The following is a 26966-nucleotide window of genomic DNA, read 5'->3' as shown; positions in this document are numbered from 1 at the left end:
TTCTGATTTTTTTCATATATACAATATAAGAGTCCTCCTCCGTCCCGTCCCTCGAGACCAACAAGGAGTAGTACATAAATATTTATCTATTGTTCATCGAGTACGCCTTTCATCCTAATCTTAAGATCTGACTCACCATTCGTGGATAACCTTGTGAAAAAACCCTTAGGTTTTCAGGATATTAGATTCTCACTAATGTTTGTGTTAGTCAAGCCAGCATCCTTGTCTCTACTCTTGTGGATTAATTTTTTCACGTTTGTATGGGTAAGGGTTATTCTGATCAAAGGCAGTACCTAAAAAGAAATTATTTAATTTGAACTTAATTTAAGTGTTTTTTTTTTTTTGGTTGTCTGCCATTGCAAACTGCAAAGCATTTCCTTTACCAACTAAATAATAGTAATTATATTAGCATAATTAGGTTTAGGTCAGGTTGTGTGGTCTTAATTAAGATTTAGACAATACCTAATTATACCCGGCAAGTGCTGTACACTTGACAGCTCACAAGTCACTTGAATATTATAGAATTGTCATGGAAAATTTATTCGACTTGATATATATGTACAAACACTATTCAATAAGATTTTAAGTAATGGAACTTCCACATTTTTCCAATGTGGGATTCCTAACACAAGCTTAGGGTAGAATGAGTGGATGCTAATACGAATGATTAACAACCATCAAATCCTGCTAAGTAGTAACCTCTTGGGGAGAGCTTGATGATATTAGGAAACCCCTTGGTCGATAGTCTGGTGGTGAATTTCTATGAGAAGAAATCGTATTGACTCGGAAAGTTTTGACTCGTGAGCTCACTGGGAGCAATATATTTGTGGTCATTTGCTGAGTTTTGACTCAATTTATCATGTCGTTAGATGAAAAACTTAATCTACGCGGACCTAGCAGCCCGAGTTTAGGTTCATGTAAGATGTCCAAAAAGTAGGGCTTGTATGATGCCGTTAAAAAAAACATAAAAAAGAAATGTTTAGATTAAAGATAGTGAGAAACCCCTACACACTTGGAATTCTTTTTGTGACACACTAAGGAGATTAACATGCTATAATATTCCAAATCATTAAAGATTCTTCTCTTTAACCTCTTTGCTTGGAGCATCTTTGACTTTGCTTAGTTAGAGCATCCAATCTGATTTCCCAACTAGTTTCATCCTAAAAAATATTTTTTAAAAAAAAAGAAGCTATTATTTAAGGAAGTCCATGGGCTACCCAACAAAGAACAGAATGTAAGTCAGCTTCCTGGGCTAATGCTACACCTAAAAGAGGCCCAATGCTTAAACCCAATATGACTTGCCAGGGGGAAAATGAGAAACTTTAGTCACACTCCGATTTTTATTAAAGACATCCCGATTTACATTGACTTCGCGTTGACCAGAGATATTTTGAGTCTGAGACTTAAAACACCTCACTTCCTTTGAAGCTTTAGAAGTCTGAACAGGGGAACATCTCTGTCGAAGTTGAAGTTCGCGCGACGATCAGAACGAGAGCTACGACGCCGTTGATCGACCACGGAGGGGAATGCCCCTGCTACAATGGTGAGTTTTCTATTAGTTTCTTTGGTATTGTTCAAACAATGGGTTGTGGTGAGTTGTTTAGGGCTTAGGGTTTCTTCACTTGGGTGTTGCAGGATGATGACTTCGTTGAAGAAGAGGTTGCGAAATCATTTGAGGGAGATGTAGAGAACGAATCTGTTGAGGTACAACGACACATCCATGTTCTTCACCACAAATTTGGTTTCGAAAGTAAAGAAATGATCATAGAATGGGCTAGGAAAACTGGGCGTTCGAATGGCTCCAGAAGTTCTAGTTTTGATAATCTGAATAGAGGTTCTTCAATAATTGATGAGGGTTCCGATTTCGATACAGATTCTGGTTTCGGTTCTACATCTGACTCCGAAAGTGAACGTGGGAGGGAGCAAAGGAGGATGTGGAGGGAGAAGATCTTGGCTGAGAAAGCAGCTGGAAAGGCTGTGCAGGCCATAAAAGAACGCGAAGATATGGTTGCTAGGTTGGAAGGTGAGAAGCAGAGCTTAGAGAAAATACTTGAAGAACGATCCAAACAACAAGCACAAGAGGTAATACTGCATGGGTATAAAAGGTAAAAAAAAATGTACTCTTTAGTATGGGACATATTACCTGTACATTAATTAGTACAAGTATTGGCACACAAGAAGTTATGCAAGTTATAAACTAAAGACCAACTACACCATTTTCATTTTGAAGATAGAAGCCAAACTCGACCATACCAGATAGAATCTATCGTTTATTTTTCAAACTTCAAGATTCACTGAACTGCCTTTATTTGGATTTGTAGAGAGACTTGAACCGCCTTGACATGTGGTCAGGTAGATTAGTCTATCTACCAACTCGAAAAGCTCATCTTCTACTTTGCATATTGTGGCGTCAACATCTCTTGGCTGGGCATGATATGCTCTGTCTTTTGTTATCATTGATGTGGCTCTGTTTTCGGAATTTTGTAAAAATGACCTTCTCAAAAAGTCAAACAAGAGAAATGACCCATTTTTTTTATAAACCGCAAAAATGACCTAGTTTCATAATGTAAAGACCAAATTGTCCTTAGAAAACATAACCCACCATTTGGCTTTTCCCCTTCCCACGAAAACCCACTTCTTTCAAACTTCTTTTGCTCGACGGGCTGCTCGACGATTACCGTACAACTTCCGATCATCAGTTTTCAACAACAGATAAGGGATTTTCCCCCCTCTGAGGTTAGTATCTTACTGGCTTAGTTTTCTGCCTAACATATACTCGATTTTAATTTGGTATTACACGAAAAATTTTGCATTTTGGTACATACCTGTGGCCGGCTTGGGTTTTTGGTGAAACTCTGTTTAATTGGGTGACATTGTGGGTGAAGTCTTGGGTTTTTGGTGGTGCTTGCGTGCAGGTGGTCGGACATTATGTGTGTTCCAGTATTCTTAATTTTGTAGTCGAGCATGTATGTTCTGTAGTCGAGCATAATTATTGTGTGGGTCGAGCATTAGTCGAGCAGTTTTCTTTAGGTCGGGCATTATGTGTGTTCCAGTATTCTTAACTTTGTAGTCGAGCATGTATGTTCTGTAGTCGAGCATAATTGTTGTGTAGGTCGAGCATTAGTCGAGCAGTTTTATTTAGGGTCGGGCATTATGTGTGTTCCAGTATTCTTAACTTTGTAGTCGAGCATAGCATAATTGTTGTAGTCGAGCATAATTGTTGTGTAGGTCGAGCATTAGTCGAGCATAGCATAATTGTTGTAGTCGAGCATTGTTGTTGTAGTCGAACATTTGATGTTGTTAATTTTATGTGGTCGAGCATTTTTATGAAACTGTGGTCGAGCATTTTTATTTTTGTGGTCGAGCAAATGTGTTTTTTTGGTCGAGTATTATGATTGAAGTCAATATTAATTTGGTTATTGTATTTCTTTTTCAGATAGACAATTTTTCAAAGAAATGGATTACATGATTGAAATGAAAAATCATTTCCCAGGTAAGGTTAGTGTTTTTTCAAATATATCTGAATCCATAAGCAAAATCAAAAGGAAGCTTAGTGAGGATCAACTGGAGATGTTTAGGAGAACATGCTTTGGCATGTTTCTGGATGTCGGGCACATGAATTTCTCTGGCCAGTTGGTACATCAAGCTCTACTACGACAAGTTGTAACCTCTGCTAAAGAAGAATCTGGTGTGATATTATTCAGGTTCAAATTTGCTGGAAAGAGGGCAACATTTTCTATTGCTGAATTTGCTCTTATCACTGGTTTGTTATGTGGTGATGTCCCTCCCCTGTCTAGCTTGATTGACACTTCTGTGCATAGGATTAGGGACTTGTATTTTGGTGGAAATAAGAGCATTGGTAGAAATAAGTTAGATGAAGTTTTCATGAGTTGTGATCCTGAACCTGGAAAGGAAGAAGATGTGTTGAAGCTAGCTCTGGTATATTTTTTGGAGTCTGTTTTACTGCCTAGGGAGCGTAGTAGGAATATAGATATCCAGTGGTTGCAATTGGTTGATAATGTTAATGTGTTTAATAAGTATCCATGGGGATCTATGAGCTATGCACGTACTGCAAAGTCTCTTGCATCTGTCATGGTAGGTCGTGCTGAAAAATTTAAAAAAAGATCGACAAAGATGGAAAAGTACAGCATATATGGATTCCCGCTAGTACTTCAGGTAGTACTTAAATTATTTTGAAATGAGTTTATGCTTTGTTTGTTGTGAATATATCTCTAAAAAATAATGTTGTTTACAGATATGGCTTTATGAAGCAGTGTCGCGCATCGGTATGTCTTACGCAAACGTGAGGGAAGAAAACCGGTTTCCCCGAATATTGAACTGGAGCAGCACTGCCACTCCAGAATCTAATGCTATTGTCTCCAATATTTTTGATATGAAAAAGGTATATATTGCATGGTATATATTGCATGATATATATATATATATATATATATTAATGTTTTCCATGCTTATTTGTTACAGCTAAAAGTGCATGATACGCTTGTCCCTACTGATTTAGAGTTAGGGCAGGAATATTTGAGTAGTATTGGAAGCCCCAAGTTAAAGGAGACGACCAATGTTGTGGGGAGCTCCAAGACAAAGAAAAAGAGCTCAAAGAAGAAGAGTAATGTAGCGGATGAGAGCAATGTTGTGGTGGATGCGTTTGAGAATTTGTTTGGAGATGAGGACAATAATCGCCACAACCCTGAGATTGAGCGAGAGGATGATCCAATGGGAAGAGTAAGTTTATTCTTTGTTTTTGATTTTTTTTTGTGGTCGGACATTAATTCTTTGTTTTGTTCTTAGATTAATTCATTTGTTCACATTGTTTTTCATTGTGCAGGTTATTGAGAAGTTACTTGGGATGGAGAAGGTGTTGATTGAGCAGAAAAAAATAAATAGGTTGTTGAGGAATGAGGTTACAACTTATTTTGATGCATTTTTCCAGTCTGTGGAGGATAATATGAAGAAACTAGTGGAATTTAGAATAGGAACTAACATGGAGGTGGATGATGAGGTTCTAAGTGATGAGATTGAACCTCAAAACAAGGGGTTGGAGAATAAGGAGAATGATGCGAAGGAGGAGGAGGATAAGGTAGAGGAAAATGAGGAAAAGGTGGAAAATGAGGAGAAGGAGGATGATGTAGTTCAAGTAAAAGAGAATGAGGAGAAGGAGCCGGAGCAGGAGGAGGTGGAGGAGGAGGAGGTGGAGAAGGAAGAAGTTGGAGTTCAAGTAAAAGAGAATGAGGAGGAGGAGGAGAATAAGGAGGAGGAGGAGGAGGTGGAGAAGGAAGAAGCTGTAGTTCAAATAAAGGAGAATGAGGAGAAGAAGGAAAAGGATGAGAATGAGGAGGCCGTAGTTGGAAGAAATGATGCGGAGTTGCCAAGTATGGAGCTGGAAGCTGTGGATGAACTATTAGAGCTTTCAAAGCATCGGTTTACACCAGAGAAGATAAACAAGAACTCTGAAGGAGTGGAGGAGATTAGAGAGTCTCAGTTTCCCACAGCTACACCAGGTGGGACACGCAAGTATACCAGAAATAAGAATAAGCGTGCGAAGAGGCATGGACCACAAACGAAAACACCATTTACCTCCCCCAGCTTCAAGAGGAGGAAACTTATGGTGGAAAATGAGATAGTTAATCCATTGACAGACGCTCCAATATTACAGTTGAAGCGAGCGTATCCAAAGGAATGGGCACGCGATTTACTTGCTTTCATGAAAGACAATACACTTGAAAGTAAGTTGATAAGTTGGGAGCCATGTCAAGTGGACAAGAATTGGTTTGTGGATGCCATCAGACCAGAAACCTGGTTATCGGACAAGGTAATTATTATGTACTGAAGATTATTATTTTGAAAAGATATATGATGAAAATTTCTTTAACATATTCATAATCTTTATGTAGCACCTTGATGTGGCAATGTACCATATTCGTAGAAGGATTGCCAATAACCCTGAAGTTTTTAAGAAGAAGTATACAGTGCTCGACAGTTTTTTCTTTGTAAGTATATTTCCAACTAGTTAGACCATAACTTTTGTAAAGTACATCAATAGCTACTTTAACCTATTACAAACTGAACAGGTCCGGGTTACGCAAGCTTTCATACTTTTCAATGAAAGCAAGGATTGTTCTTGGGACAATGATAATCTGATTTTGGACTATGTAATAGGAGAAAGTCCAGTGAAATCTGTGTCTTGGTCTAACGTAGATTACGTTTACTTCCCTGCCAACTTCAACAATGCACATTGGGTGGCTGTAGAGATGATCTTGGGGGAAAGACAGATTAACGTGTATGACTCGCTTACAAGCTGCACAAAAATTCCAAAATTTAATGAATTAATGCAGCCCTTGAAGTTGATGATGCCATACATATTAAGAGCAGCTGCGTTAAATGATGAAAATCTCTCTCCCTGGAAACTTAAAAGGGTATCGTCCTGCCCTCAACAAAATAATGGGTAAGTTAAGTTCAAATTCTGTGTGTAATTGTAGTCCATGTTACATGAGTTAGTTAGGACATTAACATATTTTTTTATAACAGAGGAGATTGTGGCATGTTCACCATCAAGTTCATTGAAGTATTAACTGCAAGCATGCCAGTTAGTCTAATAACTCAAGAGGACATGGTATTCTACAGGAAAAAGTTCACTATGGAGGCATGGGGTGGAGAATTTTTAATGTAAATATGCTTTATATTCATGGTCGAGCAACTTTTTTTGTCAGTCGAGCATGTATATTTTGCTAGTTTTTGTGAATAGTATATGAAAAAGTCTGATTTTAATGTAGTCGAGCATGTATTGTCTTAGTCGAGCATTTGTTTTCTTTAGTCGATCATTTTTTAAAGTAGTCGAGCTTATATGTTCTGTAGTCAAGCATCTATGATCTTTAGTCGAGCATTTGTTTTCTATAGTCGATCATCAGTTTTCTTTAGTCGAGTATTGATGTTCTGTAGTAGTCGATCATCTGTTTTCTTTAGTCGAGCATTCATGTTCTTTAGTCGAGCATGTATTTTCTTAGTCAAACATCTGTTTTCTTTAGTCAAGCATTTGTTCACACCTGCCCAGTTAACATGCACAAACTTATTCAATAAAAAACATGCACAAACCTATACAATTACATACTTATACTTATTGAGAAGTGAATAAAATGAAGTCATAAATATGGAGTTATTATTATCAAAGCAAGAAATATAAAATACATTATGTTACACAGAAATTATTAAATTCTTCATGTTGGATGCAACGATATTGGCTCCTTACAAGTTTGACGATTATGTCCACGTTGCTTACATCGTCCACAAAGTCTAACTGCCATTGTTTCACCAGCTGATGGTATTCTTCGCTCTCTTGGTCTCCCTCCCGATCGTCTTGTATCTGGCGGTAATAAAACTCTATCTTGGCTTGCTATGCGTTGATTTTCAAGAGATACTGTGTATATCGGTTCTGCATAAGCCACCATAATAGCTTCATTGGTGTAATACCATGAACACAAAAAATGTACAGTGACATTTCTAAATCGACAAGCAGCCAATGCATGAACGCACGGCAATTGTTGCATTTGAAACTTCCTGCACGTGCATGTTTTGTCATGAAAGTTCACCTCGCCATCTCCAAAGCCATCCCGTACATAGAACTCGATATGACTTTTTGGTTCAACCAACATACGTAAAGCTCTTTCATTCCGCTTTGTCATTTTTTTCTCAACCTTCTTGCACAATTGGGACGTTATGGATGCCGCTTTTGTACGACGCTCATGAAACCACCTTTGAATTAAGGATCTCAATTGCTCAACCAACGCTGTTATTGGAAGACCCCGCATATCACGTAGTGCAGCATTCATACTTTCTGCAATGTTGGTAGTGAGTATACTGTACCTATATCCGGGAAAATGTGCACGAGACCACTTATCGAATCCGACATCCTCTAGATATTTATATGCCTTGCCACCTTCAAAAGCACGGATCTGTGTCATTAGATGTTCAAAATCTGAAATACGGTAAGCCTTTGCTGCCTTAAAATATATGGGAAACACGGCATCATCAATTTTTTTGGCCTTCATGTTCTGTTTGATATGGTGCATGCAGTGCCCATGATAAGATTCTGGAAATACAAGCGAAACACCTCTCTCAATACTTTTATGCCTATCCGATATCAATGATAGTTCTGAGAAATCTTCAAGTGCAAGTGCAACTCGCAGTTTCTCGAAAAACCATTCCCAAGATGCATTATTCTCCGAATCTCCAACCCCAAAAGCCACTGGATAAATTTTCTTGTTGCCATCTTGAGCAGCGGCAACAAAGAGCGTGCCCATGTACTTGCCCTTTAGGTGAGTACCATCAACGGCGATGACAGGTCGTATTGCACTCCGAAATCCTCGTAACGAAGCACCGAGAGCCATGAAAAAATATTTAAACTTTTTCTCATGATCGGACTCTATATAAGTTATCGAACCAGGATTATTCTTCTCTAACTCGGCACAATAGTGTGGCAAGTAAGAAAAGGAATCTTCATGCGTCCCTCACACTGATTCCAAGGCAGCTTCCCTAGCCCTCCAAGCTTTATCATAGCTAATATTAACACCAAATTCCTGCCGCACATCCTGTATTATGTCTTTTGGTCGGTAAATACGACCAACACCATTATATTTTGACTTAATGCATTCTCCAATAACCTTTCCTGATGCTTGCATATGACTTCGATTAATAAAGTCCAAAGAGCATTTGTGATTGTCATTAAGCCTCGTCACCTTAAACAACTCCGAATCCTTAACTCTTATCGATCGCATACGCCACTCGCACCCTTTAGCAGCACATTGAATCATAAAAAGAGTTTTGGTCGACTTAATAACGCGGAATTGGAAGTTCTTGCTCATAGCATACGTAGCAATATATTTTTGTAACTCTTTTTTGTCTGAATAAATCTGCCCAATCGTAACTTTACCACCCCAATAGCTATTGCTACTATTACTCCCAACAAAGTTTGACGTGCCAAGCGAATTTGAGCCAATGTTATTGTTGCTAGGAGGCCTATTCGCTAAGTTACCGCCCGCACATGGAGGCGAGTGTCGATGAAGTACCGAACTTTCAATCCCGTTATTATCCATTTGAAAGTCATCAACCTCAATATTTTCTTGATAGTCATCAGCCCCATCATCAATATCTGCATTATCTTTATCGTATTGGCTAAAACCACATTCATTAAAACCCATGCATCCGGCTTGTGGACTAATCGGATCGTCGTCAAAATCAACATGTGAAGGTAATTCATTGCCACACTGTCGCGACTGCTGCGTATTAGGAACAAAGCCCACATCTTGTGAATGAAATTGTTCCCGCTGAGGAGGAACGAAACTTACATCTTGAGAAACAAACTCTCTCTGATGAATTGTTACACAAAGTGGAGTTCCAGGTCTTCGAGGATCATCATTTTGCCTAAGAAAGAATTGCAAGTCACGATCGTTGCACAACACCATCGGTTCCATATCAAAATGTGTATTATAAGCAAATTTCATCAACAATTCACCAGCACTACGATCCACTTCAATCAACTCATATATCAAATCCACAAATTCTACAAAGGAAATTGTTTCGGACACTATTACACCTTGGCTCTTCCCACCTTTGTATTTGCAAATCCCTCGACAAATTTCCCATTGGCCACCATAGAGGATCACAAAATCAATAGATGTCATTCCTGAAAATAACAAAAAACAACAAAAAAAAAGTATAATAATTTGCTCAACCATAAAAACTTAAATGCTCGCTCGACCATAAACAACTTTGCTCGACCATAAACAACTTTGCTCAACCAAAAAATACAAATGCTCGACCATAAATAACTTTGCTCGACCATAAAAACACAAATGTTCGACCATAATACAACTTTGCTCGACCATGAAAACATAAATGCTCGACCATAAAAACACAAATGCTCGACTACATATATATTTGTTCGACTACAAACTCAATATGCTTGACTACACAGATGCTATGAGTAGATAATGAGTTCGTTCAGAACTTCATATGCACTTGAGAAACATATGGAACAAAATTACTCGGAATATAGATGTACTCACCTGTCAAAAGTGATATGAAATGTTCACCAACGAACCTCTCTTTAGACTTGCGATAACGAAGATCACAAATAACTCAGAACCCGAACCCGATCTGGATCTGGCTTTTTCGAGCTCTATAGAACAAATAAGATGATGAGAAATAGCCGATCAAGTGCAGATAAGATGATGAGAAATAGCCGTTAGGAGGGTTATGTGTATTCTGGTATTGTGAGTGGAAGAAAAGATATTTCAACATTAGGGGTATTTGGGTCAAAAAAAATACAAGGTAGGTCATTTTTGCGGTTTATACAAAAGTGGGTCATTTCTCTGGTTTGACCTTTTGAGAAGGTCATTTTTACAAAATTCCCCTCTGTTTTGCATATAAGTCTTGTGGATATCCTTGTAATTATCTGCATTAGGTGCTTTTTTATTCAATTTTGTTTAGCATGCATCTCATGAATTGCAGGCTCTATTTTTGTAGTGGAATGCAACTAATTCCCCTGTTTTTGTTCACTGTTTTGGGCATGGGATGTATTTCTAAATTGTCTAATATTTTATGTACTTTGGGTGCTATTAGAAAATTTTACAAAAATTGGGTTATTATTAAACTGTGGTGACTTTAGTAAAAACAGGGGTGTGACTAAAGTTTCCGAGGAAAAATTGGGCCAAATATAAGGCCCATTTATGAAATTCAAAGTCCAACTTCCAAACGTAGATGAAGCCCACGTTGGGAGAAAAAGAATATGAATTATGAAAGATCACCTAAACCCACCTCCATTAAACAATCTGAAATCCAGTGATGGTCGTCGCAGAGCCATAAACGAACCAGTGGAGAACTTAATATCAGTGTCATTGTTTCACCAGTTCCTCCTGACATCACGCAAGTAAGCTCTAGCTATGGAGAAATGAGTATACATTTTAGTCATCTAAGGCAGACATGAAACAGCTAATGCTTCATGGTTCCTTGCATAATTGAAGTATTTGGAGGGCCAAAGGAGGTAGGAGAAGCAGTGGTTCGAACTATCACAGCATCCGGTCGACTCCCGGAAGTGAGAGGAACTTTGGTAGATTCAACTCTAAGGAAAGACTCACAGAGGAAAGTAAACTATTATGAACTGGAATTCAGGGTTGAAAGTCCTTGCGATCTGCCAAAACTGCATCAGCAGAGGAGCATTCTGCCTCAGAGGAAAGCATCCGTGTGAGCAGGGGTGGACAAGGCGGAAGCAACAATGTCGGTTTGAGTAATACAACCATTGGTAAATCCAATGCCCCGAAAACCTAAGGGCTCCTCCACCAGTGATGTAATTGAAGCCCTAAACCCTGTTGATTCGAGTAGAATGCCACGGATTAGAGATGGAATCACGGACTAAGCATTGTTGACTCTCAACGAATACCAAGGTTAGAGACGGCGGAGAAAACTCCTTTTCTTACCATATTCCAAAACTATCACAACACACTCGGGAACTATCCCATAAACCCTAGAGCAACGGGCCAAAACAACAAACAGGCTAACAACAAAAGCCCAACAGGGACCACAGGCCCACACAAACAGAAAGAAAAGCCCAAAACAAAGTCTTAACAAAACAACACAGATTAGACAGAGCCAAAGATACAGAGTTAAACATTCAGTCGCTCATACTTCTCTAAAAACAGAACTACAGCTTGATCCACATCAACAAGTGATTCCAATGGCGTAACCTAGCGGTTTTCAGGCTCGGGGAGGTAGGTTATATACACTAAATGCACAGGCTCCCGAATCTGCTTGGCCAAACCTCTTGACACAATAAGATAGAAAGATAAAACGAGTGTTGTATAGGAAGATAGAACCAAGTGCCATACCTTCCATATGTTATCGTCTGCATGAGTTGGATTTGAACACAATTTCAGATGTTCTGTTGACACCAGAGATGTTTGGAGAGCAAAATACTAGTTGGCATTCATTTTTTCCCTAAATGTTACAAGTGCTAGGATCGTGGCACCAAATAGATGATTACACATTCTTGAAAATTCATAACTAGATTCTATGCAAAAACATTTGTACATCAAAATTTTATGGACACAACAACAGCTCCTATAAAATTCTTACAATATGTAGGTTGTTACAGCACGAGTTGCTGGATTTGCTTGGTAATGTTCTCCAAGTTCTTAAACCATCGCTCTGCAACAAAAATCACTCTGCAACAAAAACATCAACATTTTGGCATTCATAACTCAGTATCACGTTGGCGAAACAATATGCAAAATATAATTTCTCTATACCTAAACAAAAAGCTCTGTAACGATGTTCAAGCACAAGTTATCTGTCTATGCTTGGTAACATTTTCCAAGTTCTCAGAAACCATCGCAGTGAGATTAGGATCCTCGAATCCGATCTCTGCACCAACCCTGCAACAGAAACATCGACCTTTTCACATTCCACAACAAGATGGATTCAGAAGAGAAAAATACAGGAAGCATCCTACTACAACTTTCCCCTAAGCAAGTTGACCACGAATGTGATGCTAACAGGGCACAAGCCAACAGCTAAAATGAAATTTTCCTTCTCTTTTATTTGATTGCTTTAATCAGAAAAAATAAGACAGTACAAAACCTTCACACACAAAAGTTAGGAATCTGAGAGAATGCCTCATTAGCTTACTTTGGATCAAGCACCAATTTCTGGACTTCTTTAATGGCAAAACTTGCTGCATATAGTGACATTTTTCCTACCTACATCAGAACCAAACAGAAATCACGATTAGGATATTGCGAATGATATCGGTAACATAATAACTTAAGGGATAAGAAAGGCACTGAATACATTTGAGAAAATTTTGCTTTGCCTGACCTCCAAAACTTGAAGTTTTGCATCATTGTCATTTGGAAGACAACGGATTTCCTCAGCCAATCTAAATGCCTCCCCCACACTTTCAGGAGATAGGAAATCAAGTCCCAACTGAACAGTGGACTGAAAATTTGATTGCAAGAATAAAAATACATCAGGGAAAAAAAAAGAAAAAAGAAGAGAGATAAATACCATTACAATTAAAACCTGAAATACACAAGTATCAGTTCAAGCAACTCTAAGAAAATAGCTACTAGGATATGGCCACGAAATCTTTCCTAAGGATTGATAAGAAAGCACCTTGAGGCAATGGTTCTGTCATTATATTGGCATTGCAACCAAAAGAAAATCTAAAATGCTGAAAAATAAAATTAATTTTAATTTTCTCTCTCTTCAAATATGCAACTATATTATAACTCAGGATGCTAAAGATATAACTCTTATCTGGGCCATGCAACCCAAAAACATGGATGTATTTGGCTTTGGAAATGATCGAGGCAGTATAATGTAATCATTGGTCAATTGATCCCTTTTGTAAGGCCATATAACACCTTCTTAAGTCCTCAAACATAATAAAGTGGTTGAGCAACAATCTTTCGTAGGAGAAGAGAATAGCGACAGGCATCTCTGACACCACAACCACCTTGGCACCATGTGATGATGCAAATTAATTGAAACCTTCTATTGCCGCAGCAAACAATAGTTAGGCCTGAAGAGACTAATATTCTGTTCATATTACTTTGACTCATAGTTTAACAAGGAAAAAACCATGCACCCTTCACCGAAGGAAATGATGATTACAAATTGATATGTCTCTACGAAAAATCCAATATTCCAAGCAATTAACTCAGCGTATTCAGCATTACAGTTGACTAAAAATATTCATCATTAATTACATCTAGTACTTGAGTTAATGATTTATCGTTAACGTTTCCAACAATTCTTTTTATAATCTAGATGTCCCTATCCACGCATGAAACAGAATCAGACGCAATAAGCTCACCTGTAGATTCTTCACCTGGAAAGCGCATCCAGTAGGAACAAACACAGCTTCTCCCAAATTCTGTTCAAATGACCATGGCTCAACTCCTGAGAGAAAATGGGAATTGCAGTTCCAAAAGATGACTTCAATATGATGAGTTCTAAAATTCAAAATTAATATTATAATAACAAGAAACAAAAGATAACGAGAGCCATTTTCATAGAAGAAAATTCAAAATGCAACATGCCTATTCAGAGACTACTTGCAAATAAATGCAGTCAATTTAAATGCATAAATAGCCCTTCTGGGAAACCAAGTTTTAGCAAAATGGTGTTGGACAACTATGGTGCTCTTTAAAAAAGGAAAATAGTTTTAAACCCACAAGTGTTCCTCATTTGCGAAAAAAGGTACATATAGTCTGGAAGCCCTTATGGTTTGACATTAGCAACCAACAAAGCATATAGATACTTCAGATCTATGCGTATTTTCGTTATCACAGCCATTTTCATTCTGGAAAGATTATGTATCATAACTCGTAAGAAGATTGTCTTAAGAAGTATAGCGATCACATTGGACCCTTGACCATTAAAATCACCCAAGTGGGAAGTAGTGGGCACTATTTCCATATTCCACAGATACATCAGATGGGGATGACGCAAAAAGGTCAGGCGGTGGCCTCAGTCAAACTCACTCAAAGCATACCTAAAGATGTTAGTTCGCCTTACCAAAATTTTCTTTCAATTGTTTCTTGTGGTGCCCATTCAAAAAAATTGCCCCACCAAAGAGTGGATGAATCACCTGCAGTACAAACAATCATATAAGCAGCATGCCACTTTTTATGAATAAGATGCCTTTAACTGATGAGAAGGGATTGGTTCCTATGTCAAAGCAAATAACTTACAGGATTATTTACTACATAGTCTAGCTTCCCAAAATCCTTGCTGTGTAATTGCAAATACTCAATTATCTTTGGAACATCCTGCTGCCGAAAAACATCCCAGCGAGCTCCCGGACGAGTTTTCGTGGAGGCATCTACACTATCTATTTTTGACTGTTCAATACTGTCAGTTTTCTCTATTGTGGTAAGAGAAGTGTCAGCTCCCTGATCCTCCATTATCTCATCCTCATTTGCAGCATATGTTTCCCCAATATCACCTTTCATATCGTGTCCACAAAGTGCTAAATTAGGTAACCCTTCCTCATCCATACTCGTTTCTGGTTTGTAGAAAGAATAATTCACCTCAGATTCTGCATAGCAACTTTGTTTCTTCTCATCATCAGCACTCCGCAAACCTTTCTGCTTCACTTCACAAGTATGCACCAATAGATATACCTAGGATAGGTCATTGACTGTCAATCCATACTATTAAGCATTGACTCATTATGTTAAAATAACTTTATCATTGGAAAAACAAATGTACGAATTATTCTTGTAAGCCTGTGCCTGTCATCACACAGCATCCCTCCCGCCATCTTAATACGACTAGGGCAGCACTTCGAATAAAGAACAATAAGATGCTATAGAATAACAGTCTTTTCAAAGTCAATACAAGCACGGATTAAGAAGAAAGAAATTTAACTTACCAAGTCACGCATATTGATTTGAAGATTGACCACTGAATCACCTCTACAAAGTTCCTCATAGGTCCCATAAGATATGTAAATTTTAGGTCCCACATCATTCTGCAATGAGTAATGAGGTAACTTTGCAGCAACGTTTAAAAGACCCAACCTGGAATGAATGAACTCTAGCAATGGCAGTTTACTGATAAACTCAGGTCTGTGGTACAATAAAAACTCCTCAGAAGCACTGGGTGAAGGCCAATCCTTCAACTTCAACATTTCTGGCCAACCATCTTCACGAATTCGTCCCTTTGAGTATCCTTTGATGAATAGATCAAGTTCAATGTCAACCTGTCATCAAATTGAACAACAAATGGTTGACATCAGGGTCTCTAATAGGGCATCAGGAAGAGAAATATAGGCAACGATCAAAAAACCCACCTCAGTGAAGTCTACGCAATCTATGGCTTTCACCATTCTGTTCTCATCTTTTGTTTTCTCATCTGCCGTCTCCCGTATCCCTCTCCATATAACCATTGGATCCCAGCTTGAAATGCATGAACTATCGCACACCCGAGTAACAATAACAGGTTCACCTCTGGCCCAATGTTTTCTAAAATCACCAATACCTTGATTTTTGATGTCTTGAGAGGATGGGCAGTACAGGTAATTATCATCGCTATCCTCTCTATGAGCAAATTGGCAGAGTTTAGGATCATCTAACCCAGCCTTTTGTGACGAGACAGCATCATGAATCTTACAGCCACTGACCATTTCCTCAACGTTTTTTGCCAATTTAGCAATCCAGTTCATCTTGAATATGCGGTTCAGACTCAATGATGGATAACCACATCCACTGTACTCCTTCGGGGGGCAAGGAATACTGCCTTCTCCATTGGGTTTCCAGTAAGGAAACCTTTCAGATAGATTGAACGTTGATCTGGATGCTTTCAACTGCTCCGATACAGAACCTTTGTCTTGGCTTCTCTCACTGATTTGATTTTCTGCCGCTTCTCCTTTTACATCACATGTATACGCTCCTGCAAGATCTCGGCAGCAACTGAGGCACAGGTCATATGAGCAACTTGTGCAGTGCCAATGATAATCAATAATGGGTATCCTACAAGAATTGCTGCAAGAAAACACATCATATAGTAGAAATAAAAGTCCAACCAAGCAAGAAGAATTTGTAACACCCTCATATTGCCTCAAATCAATTAAAGCCTACTCAGGCAGGTCAGGGTATCTGTCTAAAGAACTTAGCACATAACAACCAAGTTGAAAGCATAAATTTATTTATAGAAAATAAGACGAGAACTAGGCTATGACCATTTTACTGACAAGTCAATCATTTCATGAAACAAATAATTATAAATTAGTTAGCAAGGCAAAATAGATTAGAAAGGTCATAAGAAATTTAAAGTACCAGCACATCTGCTCATCTGCACTCAATTTGGCCCGGACAAGATCCATATCGGTTCCTGGAAAGGAAAGTTTAAAAGTGTCAGAGGATGTACAATACTTGACCTCAATGGACATTCGAAACAGTAAAAGCATCTACCACGAAGCTTTTTCTCCAGTTCCACTTCCAAACACTGCTCATGATGGATCTTCTTAATCACAGGAAGCACTGAAGATAAGAGGCAGCAGAGATATTGCAACTTGTCTAGGGCAGGTATCTCCCGTATCCTTACCTGCAACTCAAAGGGGAAAATTACCCTTTTCAACAAATCATATAATCATAAACAAAAGATTTTTTTTACTCCAACGTTTAGGAGAAACAAAAATCTAACAAGTCATCAAAGACAATGCAACCGTCCTCAGTGAATGGAATACCTTTATAGTATTATCTCCCCGCACACACACCTTGCAATTACATATACCTCGGCATACAGGACAAACCTTCTCGATTTCTTCAAACAGTAAGTCTGAGTAACTAAGAAGTGAAGCATGGTTACACAATGTACTTGTAACCAAGAGATGTACAAATGACCACTAAGTTATTCAACCTTACCAAGTCGATATACACAAATCACAAAATCCTCTCCGATCACATCTGAGGCACCAAAAAACTCTTTCTCTATCATTCCTCCGACATTGATGGCAAGTTTGGCCCCCAGTATCCTCATAAGAGTTTGTGCTTCCATCAGAGGATTCCTGAAGTAGATTGACCATCTCATTCATAACACATAACCAAACATTATATATAAAGAATCACCATAGTAACAGAAGAGTCCCATGATAGCTTTTATAACAAAGCTATCATCATCATCATCAAGGCCTTTACCCAAAAGTTTTGGGTTGGTTACATAAGTTTATGAGAAAATCAACGGGAATTCACTACATGCATTCATTTCAGCCATTTATTTTTATCTAGAATCATACTTTCATCAACTCCTATTAAATACATATATTTTTTACAACTTCAAGCCATGACTTTTTAGATCTTCCACTTCGTTTCCTACTCTCTCCTATACAAATTATCTCAATCTCCTCAGCGCACCACCGTTATCTCTATATTGTACATGTTCATACCATCTTAAACAGTTTTCTCGCAACTTATCTTCAATTGGTGCTACTCATACCTTAAATCGAATAATCTCATTTCATATTTTATCTTCCCTCGTGTGGCCACAAACGAAACATTCACATTTGTGCTACATGCATTTTTTGGATATATTGTCTCCTAATAGTCTAATAGTCAGAACCATACATCATCACGGGTCATAGAGCTGACAATACTATATGCATATAAATAAGAAAGATTCCTTAGATGACAAATAATAGAATGCTTACGAGGATTATAAAGATACCTGCTACCCTAAAGCCTATAATTTTAATCCAGTAAATAACTCCTCTTAACCACCATAAGGTCCATAACACATAAAAAGTATAAATATAAAACTGCAATGCCACAAAATTTCATGTTTAAAGCTCATCAAGGAATTCGATTACTCTTTACTCACTGTTATAGCATTGGCATCAAAACTCATATGTGATCTCTTCCAGGATGAGTCCATAGCAGAAAGGGTTGGGGTCTGAGAGGACCTCAAATTCTCTTCAAACTGTGCAACATCCATTTGTAAATCATCATCAGGCTTTAGAGAGTTGCGTCCAGACAAATTCCTCATGGGAGGTGTCTCGGGCGAATAGCGAACCTGATTCTTTGGTACCTTCTCTTTATGCTTCTTTCCAGAGACTGAAATATGGTGGTCGTCGACTTTAAAGTTGGCGAGTGGCATATCAAAATCATCACCTTTACTCTCGAAGTAAACTTCTTCACTTTCACCTACGGATTTCCGTTTGGCTTTCCTTAAACTGGCTCTTAAAGCAGAATTTGCCGCCCTCCGCTTTGCTTGTATATAGTGCTTTTCACATACCGTCTTATCCGGCATGGACATGGCAGTGCACCTCCACTGTTTCCCATCAGTCCTCTTGCAACGCAAATCATCAGGGATCCCAACATTATCCTCACCATTTCCCGAGGTAGAACGTGTGCTATCCATAATATTCCAGTCAGGCAGTCACGACTCACGATGAAAACTAACAGCAGGGTAAAATGCTCTCATATATACAACCTGTAAACAACAACTCCAACTTATCACATAGCATAAAAATAAGACACAGAAGGCACAATAACAGAAACCCAGTAAATCATTGGCATTATTCAAGCATGAGACACAAAGAAAAAAAGAAACTATACGAAATTTGACCATAAGGGAATAGAACATGCCCAAGTAACACGAGTAAACATTACAAATATATACACAAATTCACACATTTAACTAGAGCATTATTATCTTGACAAATAATCCTTCACTTAACAATAGTAAATAAATAAATAACAGCCTCGTCATGTATGATGCATTTCCCAGGACTCATCCTAAAGACTTACATCACTTAAAAATGAAATCGTCAAAATAAAATAACATAAAATCACAACTTCTATATACAGAGAAGAGAATGATGCAATGAAGTCAATCAAACAGACAAAACGGAAATGACCCAAAACACCGTCGACCATACAGAATTCTAGGAAAAAAAAAGCACAATCCTCTTCCGTTTCTTTTTGAATGCAGAAACCAAAAAAAAAAATCATACTACGGTTCCACGCAAGAACACGAGTGAGTTTTCGTGTATATGTATAGAGAGAAGTACCGGAAACTAGGGTTTCTGTGAAGAAAGGGGAGAATTATATTACAGAAGTAGCAATATGTAGAAGTACACGAAGTTGTCCGAAGTAGTAATGCAAAGCCAAATATCTCATGTAAACATTTGAGCCCAAATCAGTTCATCAAGGCACTCCATAGTGTGGTAAAGTCAACAATCGTTACGATTCTAACAGAAATTGAATTCCATTGTTTGATTCAAACCTTAGTCCTTGACTTGGGTTTGAGTGGAGAGTGCCGGTCAGAGAATGAGACCGTCACCGTCGACGATGAAGTGGACTGCGATGGTGCTTGCGACCTGCCGCACAAACGACACGCGGGGTTGCCGAGGAAGAGAGCTGAACCTGGGACTTCGAACGGCAAACACTTTTGTAGTGAAAAAACAAAAACAAAGTTGCTGGTGGGCCCTTAAGATTTGCATCCATGGACCGTATTGCAGATTTGCAGTTAGAGTTAACGTGGCAGGATCTGGTGACTCACATCGATTGGGGTTCCCTGCACCCCTGCTGTATGCTATCACTACGAAAGGCGAACTGTTTTTGACACCGTCGAAACCCAAAAGAAAATCACACCCCCAGATTTCCTCTCCAGCCAAACAGCACCCCAGCCCCTTCGCTTCTCTGCATGATTTTATCCCCATACTCCAAAGATCGGGCAGTTGTTGCTTCCTGTCAGTTATTCCTCTCTATGGGACTGTTGGAAAGGAACGGTTTTGATGATTGGAGTCCTCGAGAGTTCTTGATAATTAGGGGTTTTGATTTGCTCTAGCCGGTTAAATGTTATCTGTAATGAACAACGATTGTGATTTCGAGAGGAAGAAATTGGATGCAGTCGAAGAAGGTAGGGTTCCGGGGGTTGATGTTGATAGCGCTAATGAAGTTAGGGTTTCATCATTGGGGTTGGATTCGAGAGCTCCAGAGAGTGAAGGAGGTTGTAGGATCTTGGTTGGCGAAAGATATGAGCATTCTAGGGTTAGAGCTAGGGTTTCTGAGGATAGTGATGGGGGTGTAGATAAGGAAATGGGAGTTAGGGTTTTTGAACCAAAAGATGGGGACACTGCTGTTGTTCATTTTGACCCACAGGATGATGGGTTTGATGGGCTCGATGATGCGTCTGATTCTGAAACTGGTGCATCTGGTAATGTTGATTGCCAGGGAGACATGTATAAGTTTTTGTTGTCAGAGTTTGATGATTATGTAGCAAGTGAGAAAAATGGATCAACGCTGGGTACTTCCCGTGCTTTGAAGTATGGATTTGAAGTGGGTGATATGGTGTGGGGCAAGGTGAAATCACACCCATGGTGGCCAGGGCGTATATTCAATGAGGCATTTGCATCACCTTCAGTGCGTCGGACAAGGAGAAATGGTCATGTGCTGGTGGCCTTCTTTGGAGATAGTAGTTATGGTTGGTTTGACCCGTCTGAGCTTATCCCTTTTGACCCCAATTTTGCAGAGAAATCTCAGCAAACCACAGCGAGGAATTTTGTTATGGCTGTGGAGGAAGCAATGGATGAGGCTAGTAGGAGGCGTGGTCTTGGCTTGGCATGTAGATGTAGGAATCCATATAACTTTCGGCCCACTAATGTGCAAGGTTACTTTGCAGTGGATGTTCCAGATTATGAGCCTAATGGGATATATTCAGTGAATCAGATTAGCAAGGCAAGAGATGGTTTTCAGCCAAGTGCGATTCTTTCATTTGTGAAACAATTGGCATTGGCACCTCGAGAAAGTGAAGAGACGAGCCTTGAATTTGTTAATAATAAGGCTACAGTGTCTTCCTTGCGCAAGGCTGTGTTTGAAGAGTTTGATGAGACATACGCACAGGCATTTGGAGTGAAACCAACACGCCCACCTCGTGGAAATGTTGCTGCGCTAAATAGGGAGCCTCCCCGTGGTTTGTTGTTTTTACCTCAGCAACTCATGTCTCTTTTTTTTCCTTTCACTGTAGTGTTCAATGTCTCCATAAGCATTTACAAAGTCTTCACATATTATCCAGTGCCACCAGTTCTCTAACTCTGTAGGACCTCATGTTAAGCTTATTTTGTGGAATTTATTCATATGGCCTTGTATTTCACATGATTACTGACCTCATTCAAAAATTCTTTTGAGCTGATACATTTGTACTTTTTTGTTGTATGTATCCTATTGTGTTACAAAGGCAGCAACTATTCATGATTGAAACAGTTAATATTCTTCATATGTTAAAGTTGAGAGGATGAGTAGATATAAAAAAATGCCTGGCTTCTGGAGAAATGACCTTGAAGAGAATAACTTTTAGAAGTTGCTCATTTCTGGAAGTACTTTTAAAATTTTCTGATGGATGATTGCGTACTGGACGAGATTTTGCTACTTGGTCACAGCTTTATGCATATATGAAATAAGAATCGGTGATATGATGATTCATGCATGTCATTGGATTATAGCAAACCTTGTAAAGTTACATCAATTTGATTAAATTTAGAGAAGGGCAACAAGTTCTAGTATAAGTAGGTCGGCACGGTGTAAGCATATGGAAAAAAAAGCGCCTTGCCCTGATCCCATCAATACAACTTCTATATTTATTTATCTGATGCCTATTTGGATGAAATAATACTGCTGAATTCGATGTATCTGTATGTTGTTTTATTTTATATGTAAATACTGCCTCCTTTTTGATGTATATGTTTTTTCTTGCCTTTATCAGCTCCTTTAAGTGGTCCACTAGTGATCGCGGAAACACTAAATGGTGAGAAGAGCTCCAAAAAGCCTTTGAAAGTCAAGGACCATTTTAAAAAAGATAGGTACCTCTTCAAGAGAAGAGATGAACCAAGTGACTCAACAGCCATTCAAGTGAACCCAGGGAAAACTAGTTTGCCGGCTCCATCTGCTGCTTACATGGGGAGATCCTTAGCATCGGAAGCAAGAGATTATGTGCTACAGAAGAGGGCAGCTTCAGCACCTCATCTTCCAGCAAAAGATGAGCAATCAGATTTGTTATCAGGCAGGGATGGTGCAGTTTTGAGAGAAGATTTTTCTGATAAAGATGTGCAAAATATAAATCTCGCTCCAACGTATAGCAGTGCACTTGCCAGCCAAGTTGCTGATGATGTGAAGCCATCTCTTCATAAAGAGAAAATTCTTTATCAAGCAATGAGAGAAAGAAGCACAGATTTTACTGATTTTTCAAGGAAAGGAGTGTTGCCAGGTTTATTTGATGGTACAGCACCATCTTTTCAGCAAGGTGAGAATATGACTGACCTCAAATATGAGCAGGATGTGAAAACATCCCAAACAAATGAAGGCTTTCAGTCAAGTGGGTTGAGATTTTCAGGAAGACCAGAAGGAAATTTGGGATCTATTCAGATTCAGGATGATCGCACTGGTGTGCGTCCTTCATCGACTGATGCAAAGCATTCTGGTAAAATAAATGATAATGTTAAGCTGAAGAAGCCCAAAGTTCTTAAACGACCATTGGGAGAGTTGAGCACTGACAACTCTACCACGGGGGAGAAAAAAAATAAGAAAAAGAAAGTTTTTGTCTCAGAAACAGTTCATCATCGTCCGCTGAAGCAGATGACCTCTGGCACAGGTGCAGGGGGCAATTTAGCAGGAAAATCCAGCTTCGTTGGTATTGTTCGTAAGGAGGATTCTCAGGTGAACATACAGAGGAAAGATGGCAGGGCCAGTAATTCCTTGCTTAATTCTGTTGATGCATCACCAATGGCTGGTAAGCTTCCACAACTTCTCGAGGATTTGCGTGGCCTTGCTCTTGACCCCTTTCATGGTTCGGAGAGGAATAGCCCTAGAACAATACAGCAATTTTTTTTGCAATTTCGGTCCCTTTATTACCAGAAAAGCTTGGTTCTGTCACCACCAACAGAGAATGAGTCTCTTGAGGTGCGTGCAATAAAATCTTCCTCTGGTGTTGGCGTTTCTGACATTTCTCCTGGTGAGAGTACCAGAAAGTTATTACCTTCAAAGCCTGTGAAACCCAATAATAGACCTGAGGATCCAACAAAAGCTGGGCAAAAGCGTCTTCCATCTGATCGTCAAGAAGAGATTGCAGCAAAGAGACTGAAGAAGATCAATCATTTGAAAGCATTGGCTGCAGAGAAGAAGACTGCTCAGAAGCCTGCAGAAGTCCATCGATCAGAGGGAAAAGAGCAAGCTGCCGTGGCCCCAACAAGGGCTATCAAAGCGAACACTGCCATGAGGAAAGTAGTGTCTCCAGCTAGGCCTGTTGAGCCTACAATGTTAGTGATGAAATTCCCTCCTGAGACATCACTTCCATCTCCTGCAGAGCTTAAGGCAAGGTTTGCTCGTTTTGGCTCGATGGATCAGGATGCTATGCGAGTGTTTTGGAGATCCTTCACTTGTCGTGTTGTGTTCCGGCATAAGCTTGATGCTCAGGCTGCATATAAATATGCTGTTGGAAACAAGTCCTTATTTGGCAATGTGAGTGTGAGGTACCAACTTCGGGAAGTGGGAGGTTCTGCTCCTGAAGTATCCGGAGCTGACAAGGGCAGAGGCGATGATACTCCAATTGAGACTTCGCGATACAAAGATCCAATGACCGAGAGACCAACACTATCGCTTGTACAGCAGCCAAATACCCAGCTCAAGTCCTGTTTGAAGAAATCAAATGGAGATGAAGCGAGCCAGGTAACGGGTGGTAATGGTAATGGTGGTAGAGGGACACCCCGTGTAAAATTCATGTTGGGTGGGGAAGAAACTAGTATGCTTGCTAATAGAAACAACTTCAACAACAATACTAGTTTTGCAGATGCCCGTGCTTCTGGTTTAATGGATTTTAATAGTAAGAACAACATTGATAATGCCATTCCTTCCTCTGCATCATCATCATCCTCCATCCTTCCCCTTCCTACACAATTTGCAAAAGCCCATCTTAATGACTTGCATCATACGGAAGTAGTAGCACCCAGAAGTTCGCACAATCTTATCACTTCTCCTGCTGCTGCAGCAGGCATAGATATTTCTCAACAGATGATAAGCCTTATGACAAGATGCAGCGATGTTGTTAATAGTCTGACGGGCCTGCTAGGATATGTGCCATACCATCCCCTATGATATGATGGATCATGACAAGAAAATGAGAGCAAAACTCGTGTTTAAAGCTGCCCAAATGCCCTGAATGCGTTGCAGCTAATGGAAGGAAATGGGAGGCCAGTCATTGATAAATTTGCGATCAAATTTATGTATACATCAAGTGTAATGGACATTAGTAGTGTCGTCATCTCGTGTTTTATGTGGGGTGGGGCAAGGTCCGCCTACTTGACTCTCTATTCATTTCATTGTGGGAGGCTGTGTACGAGATGTTGTTGTTGACCTTTTACCTCTTTGAGTCTTGCCTTGTCTATTATTTCTTTTGTCGGTTTGTTGATGACTTTTGGATGGCTTGGGCCTCCGCGCTCTTCTACATATTTGGTACACTGCATTGTCTTTTTTTTTTTTATATATGGATATGATGGCACTCATTGTGCAATCCTGCCTGAAATACAAGGCGCTTGCGCTTGAGCTTGAGCTTGTGCTGATTTATTTATCTTGCATTCTTGCCTATTATAGTGCTTTAGATTAGCATGTTAGTGCTGAATTGTAATGATCATTGGATTTGATCTGTATGATTTATTATGTTTCGAGTGGTATCATGCAACACGAAATAAGTAAGTGTCTTGTTGGACTGAAACTAAATATAATGTTTTATGATAACTTATATCTGCGAAATCAAGTTGACATTCTTTTTTCTTCCTTTTTTTTCTGTCATCAATCTCGTTCACATGTATTTTTCTTCCACAAACACCTCCAAATTATTTTGAAGTCTAGATGGAGAGGTAGAGGAGTTTCATCGTGAAATTCGTAAGAATGAATTTGTTGGCTTCTCGATTAAGTCCACCACTGGATCATATGCATACATTATGTTCTCAAATTTGTTCAGGCTTCTTCATGTCCAACAACGGTGCTCTTTAAATGGGCCAAGGATGCCCAACGGACTACACATCTACATTGCAGAAGAACAATAATGGATGGATTTGGCACATAACCCGCAGAGAGCCCTATCGGACATAGTTTTTAAAACCGTATTGTACCGGTTGAACCGTGAACTGTGAGCTTTGACGGTATGATATATCTAAAATATCGTTTAAACATTCGAACCGTTTAAATTGTCGAAATATCGTCAAACCGTGAATGTACCGTAACCGTTTAAACATCAAAAAATCGACAGATTTTTTTTTTTAAATATGGAAATGACAATTTTGTGTGTAAAATATCGATTAGATCTTGATTTAAAGGACATTTAAATCTTAAAATATCTCTAAAATGACTCATGGATGATGTAGATCGTAGATGATAATAGGATTTTATTTTTTAATTATGTAAAATTATATAATGGTAATATAAAGAAAAACAAAAGTGGAAACCACATATTTGCTATGGGACCCGTTGCATCTATAATTGAAAAACAAGTGCGTAAAATTAGTGCATATAGTTGATGCGCATGTGAGAACTCCTTTATAGTTATATACTATGGCCCCGTTTTGTGCACCATATATTGTTCACAAACCATATATTGGCTCCGTTTGACAGACAATTTCAACGTTAACATATATTTTAGTATATATTTGTTGTAGTAGATATGCTGAATAATAATGGTAGCAGATATGTTGTCTGAAATGCTGGTGGTGTTTGGTTGCATTTTTGCTGGTAGTATAAGGTAGTTGAAAATGTAGTGGTAAATTAGTTACAGGGGTATAATGCATTTAAGTGGTAATATATGTAAATAAATAACAAACAATTTAGAAAATAAAGATAAATAATTTATAAGAATATAAATAATTATCTTTAAGATTTTCAATATCATACAATTATATCATGCATATTTTTTATATATAATAAAAATGTAAAAAAAAAAACTCATAATGTAGCGCTAAATAGTTGTCGGCAACTCATAATGTATAAGGTTTAGGGTAAAATAGTAATGAGGGTGAAATAGTCAGTTCAAAATAAAGATGAGGATGTTTTGGAAATGAAAGATGTAATTGTGTCAAAATTGTTCATCAAATAACAATTCCGAAATTGTATGATTGTTGTGTTAGAATTGTCCTTCAAATTATGGTTGTTTGGCAAGGCAACAGCATATATACTCCTTCAGGGCGTGAGAAGTCCATATATCTAATATATATTAATTTTTGAGTAAGTGAGCCGTTGGTTGAACGACAATCACGTTGCATGTAAGAGATCACTCATCCATTAGGGCGTGAGTTCAAATTTTATCCTCTCCCTAGATATATATATATATATATATATATATATATATAAATTTATTACATATTAAAAATCAGCGGTTCAACTTTCATCATACCGATTGAACCTTAGAAA

At 38.7% G+C, this 26966-nt stretch overlaps 5 protein-coding genes across 7 annotated transcripts; 3 read left to right on the top strand and 2 right to left on the bottom strand.

Annotated features, from left to right (window-relative positions):
- Positions 1-1429: 1429 nt before the first annotated feature.
- Positions 1430-2468, top strand: LOC120000836 (golgin candidate 2-like). The gene is made up of 2 exons (XM_038848993.1): positions 1430-1543; positions 1636-2468. Exons 1-2 carry the CDS (start codon positions 1541-1543, stop codon positions 2107-2109), a joined length of 477 nt encoding a protein of 158 aa, XP_038704921.1. The 5' UTR covers positions 1430-1540; the 3' UTR covers positions 2110-2468.
- A 1147-nt stretch (positions 2469-3615) lies between these two features.
- Positions 3616-6685, top strand: LOC120000685. Its single transcript, XM_038848814.1, has 8 exons — positions 3616-4176; positions 4256-4402; positions 4483-4740; positions 4844-5191; positions 5267-5827; positions 5910-6005; positions 6087-6460; positions 6544-6685. Exons 1-8 carry the CDS (start codon positions 3616-3618, stop codon positions 6683-6685), a joined length of 2487 nt encoding a protein of 828 aa, XP_038704742.1.
- A 221-nt stretch (positions 6686-6906) lies between these two features.
- On the bottom strand, positions 6907-8399 carry LOC120000684. The gene is made up of 2 exons (XM_038848813.1): positions 7292-8399; positions 6907-7058 (listed from the first exon to the last, which is right to left on the bottom strand). Exons 1-2 carry the CDS (start codon positions 8397-8399, stop codon positions 6907-6909), a joined length of 1260 nt encoding a protein of 419 aa, XP_038704741.1.
- A 3564-nt stretch (positions 8400-11963) lies between these two features.
- Positions 11964-19966, bottom strand: LOC120000947 (lysine-specific demethylase JMJ25-like). Of its 3 annotated transcripts, XM_038849120.1 has the most exons (16): positions 19798-19966; positions 18391-19002; positions 17439-17581; positions 17261-17360; positions 16986-17118; positions 16851-16905; positions 15866-16556; positions 15594-15775; positions 15446-15488; positions 14763-15194; positions 14587-14659; positions 13883-13968; positions 12883-13002; positions 12694-12764; positions 12315-12440; positions 11964-12213 (listed from the first exon to the last, which is right to left on the bottom strand). In XM_038849120.1, the coding sequence occupies exons 2-15, from the start codon at positions 18928-18930 to the stop codon at positions 12341-12343; spliced, it is 2769 nt and encodes a 922-aa protein (XP_038705048.1). In that variant the 5' UTR covers positions 18931-19002; positions 19798-19966; the 3' UTR covers positions 11964-12213; positions 12315-12340. The 3 variants fall into 3 exon arrangements, with proteins under 3 accessions (XP_038705048.1, XP_038705046.1, XP_038705047.1); XM_038849118.1 differs by having other exon boundaries at positions 15446-15775; positions 19798-19965; XM_038849119.1 differs by lacking the exon at positions 19798-19966 and having other exon boundaries at positions 11964-12230; positions 15446-15775; positions 18391-18930.
- A 201-nt stretch (positions 19967-20167) lies between these two features.
- Positions 20168-25024, top strand: LOC120000945. The gene is made up of 2 exons (XM_038849117.1): positions 20168-21486; positions 22276-25024. The coding sequence occupies exons 1-2, from the start codon at positions 20370-20372 to the stop codon at positions 24657-24659; spliced, it is 3501 nt and encodes a 1166-aa protein (XP_038705045.1). The 5' UTR covers positions 20168-20369; the 3' UTR covers positions 24660-25024.
- Positions 25025-26966: the final 1942 nt, after the last annotated feature.

The sequence above is a fragment of the Tripterygium wilfordii genome, chromosome 6 (genome assembly GCF_013401445.1).
Source record: "Tripterygium wilfordii isolate XIE 37 chromosome 6, ASM1340144v1, whole genome shotgun sequence".
NCBI classification, from domain to species: domain Eukaryota; kingdom Viridiplantae; phylum Streptophyta; class Magnoliopsida; order Celastrales; family Celastraceae; genus Tripterygium; species Tripterygium wilfordii.
The sequence above is the reverse complement of the archived record's forward strand: the minus strand, read 5'-3'. Positions and strand labels throughout refer to the sequence as shown.

Excerpts from the sequence above, each read along its gene's own strand:
- LOC120000684 (XM_038848813.1), bottom strand. The coding sequence starts at position 8,399 with ATGGCTCTCGGTGCTTCGTTACGAGGATTTCGGAGTGCAATACGACCT. Across the intron at positions 7,059-7,291 it reads AGTTAGACTTTGTGGACGAT|GTGTGAACAAATGCTTGACT; the intron begins GTAAGCAACGTG and ends TTAACTGGGCAG.
- LOC120000945 (XM_038849117.1), top strand. The coding sequence starts at position 20,370 with ATGTTATCTGTAATGAACAACGATTGTGATTTCGAGAGGAAGAAATTG. Across the intron at positions 21,487-22,275 it reads AAATAGGGAGCCTCCCCGTG|CTCCTTTAAGTGGTCCACTA; the intron begins GTTTGTTGTTTT and ends TGCCTTTATCAG.
- LOC120000947 (XM_038849118.1), bottom strand. The coding sequence starts at position 18,930 with ATGGATAGCACACGTTCTACCTCGGGAAATGGTGAGGATAATGTTGGG. Across the intron at positions 17,119-17,260 it reads GGGGAGATAATACTATAAAG|GTAAGGATACGGGAGATACC; the intron begins GTATTCCATTCA and ends TTTGAGTTGCAG. Across the intron at positions 13,969-14,586 it reads ACAATTGAAAGAAAATTTTG|GAGTTGAGCCATGGTCATTT; the intron begins GTAAGGCGAACT and ends ATTTTCTCTCAG.
- LOC120000685 (XM_038848814.1), top strand. The coding sequence starts at position 3,616 with ATGAATTTCTCTGGCCAGTTGGTACATCAAGCTCTACTACGACAAGTT. Across the intron at positions 4,741-4,843 it reads AGGATGATCCAATGGGAAGA|GTTATTGAGAAGTTACTTGG; the intron begins GTAAGTTTATTC and ends TTCATTGTGCAG. Across the intron at positions 5,828-5,909 it reads AAACCTGGTTATCGGACAAG|CACCTTGATGTGGCAATGTA; the intron begins GTAATTATTATG and ends ATCTTTATGTAG.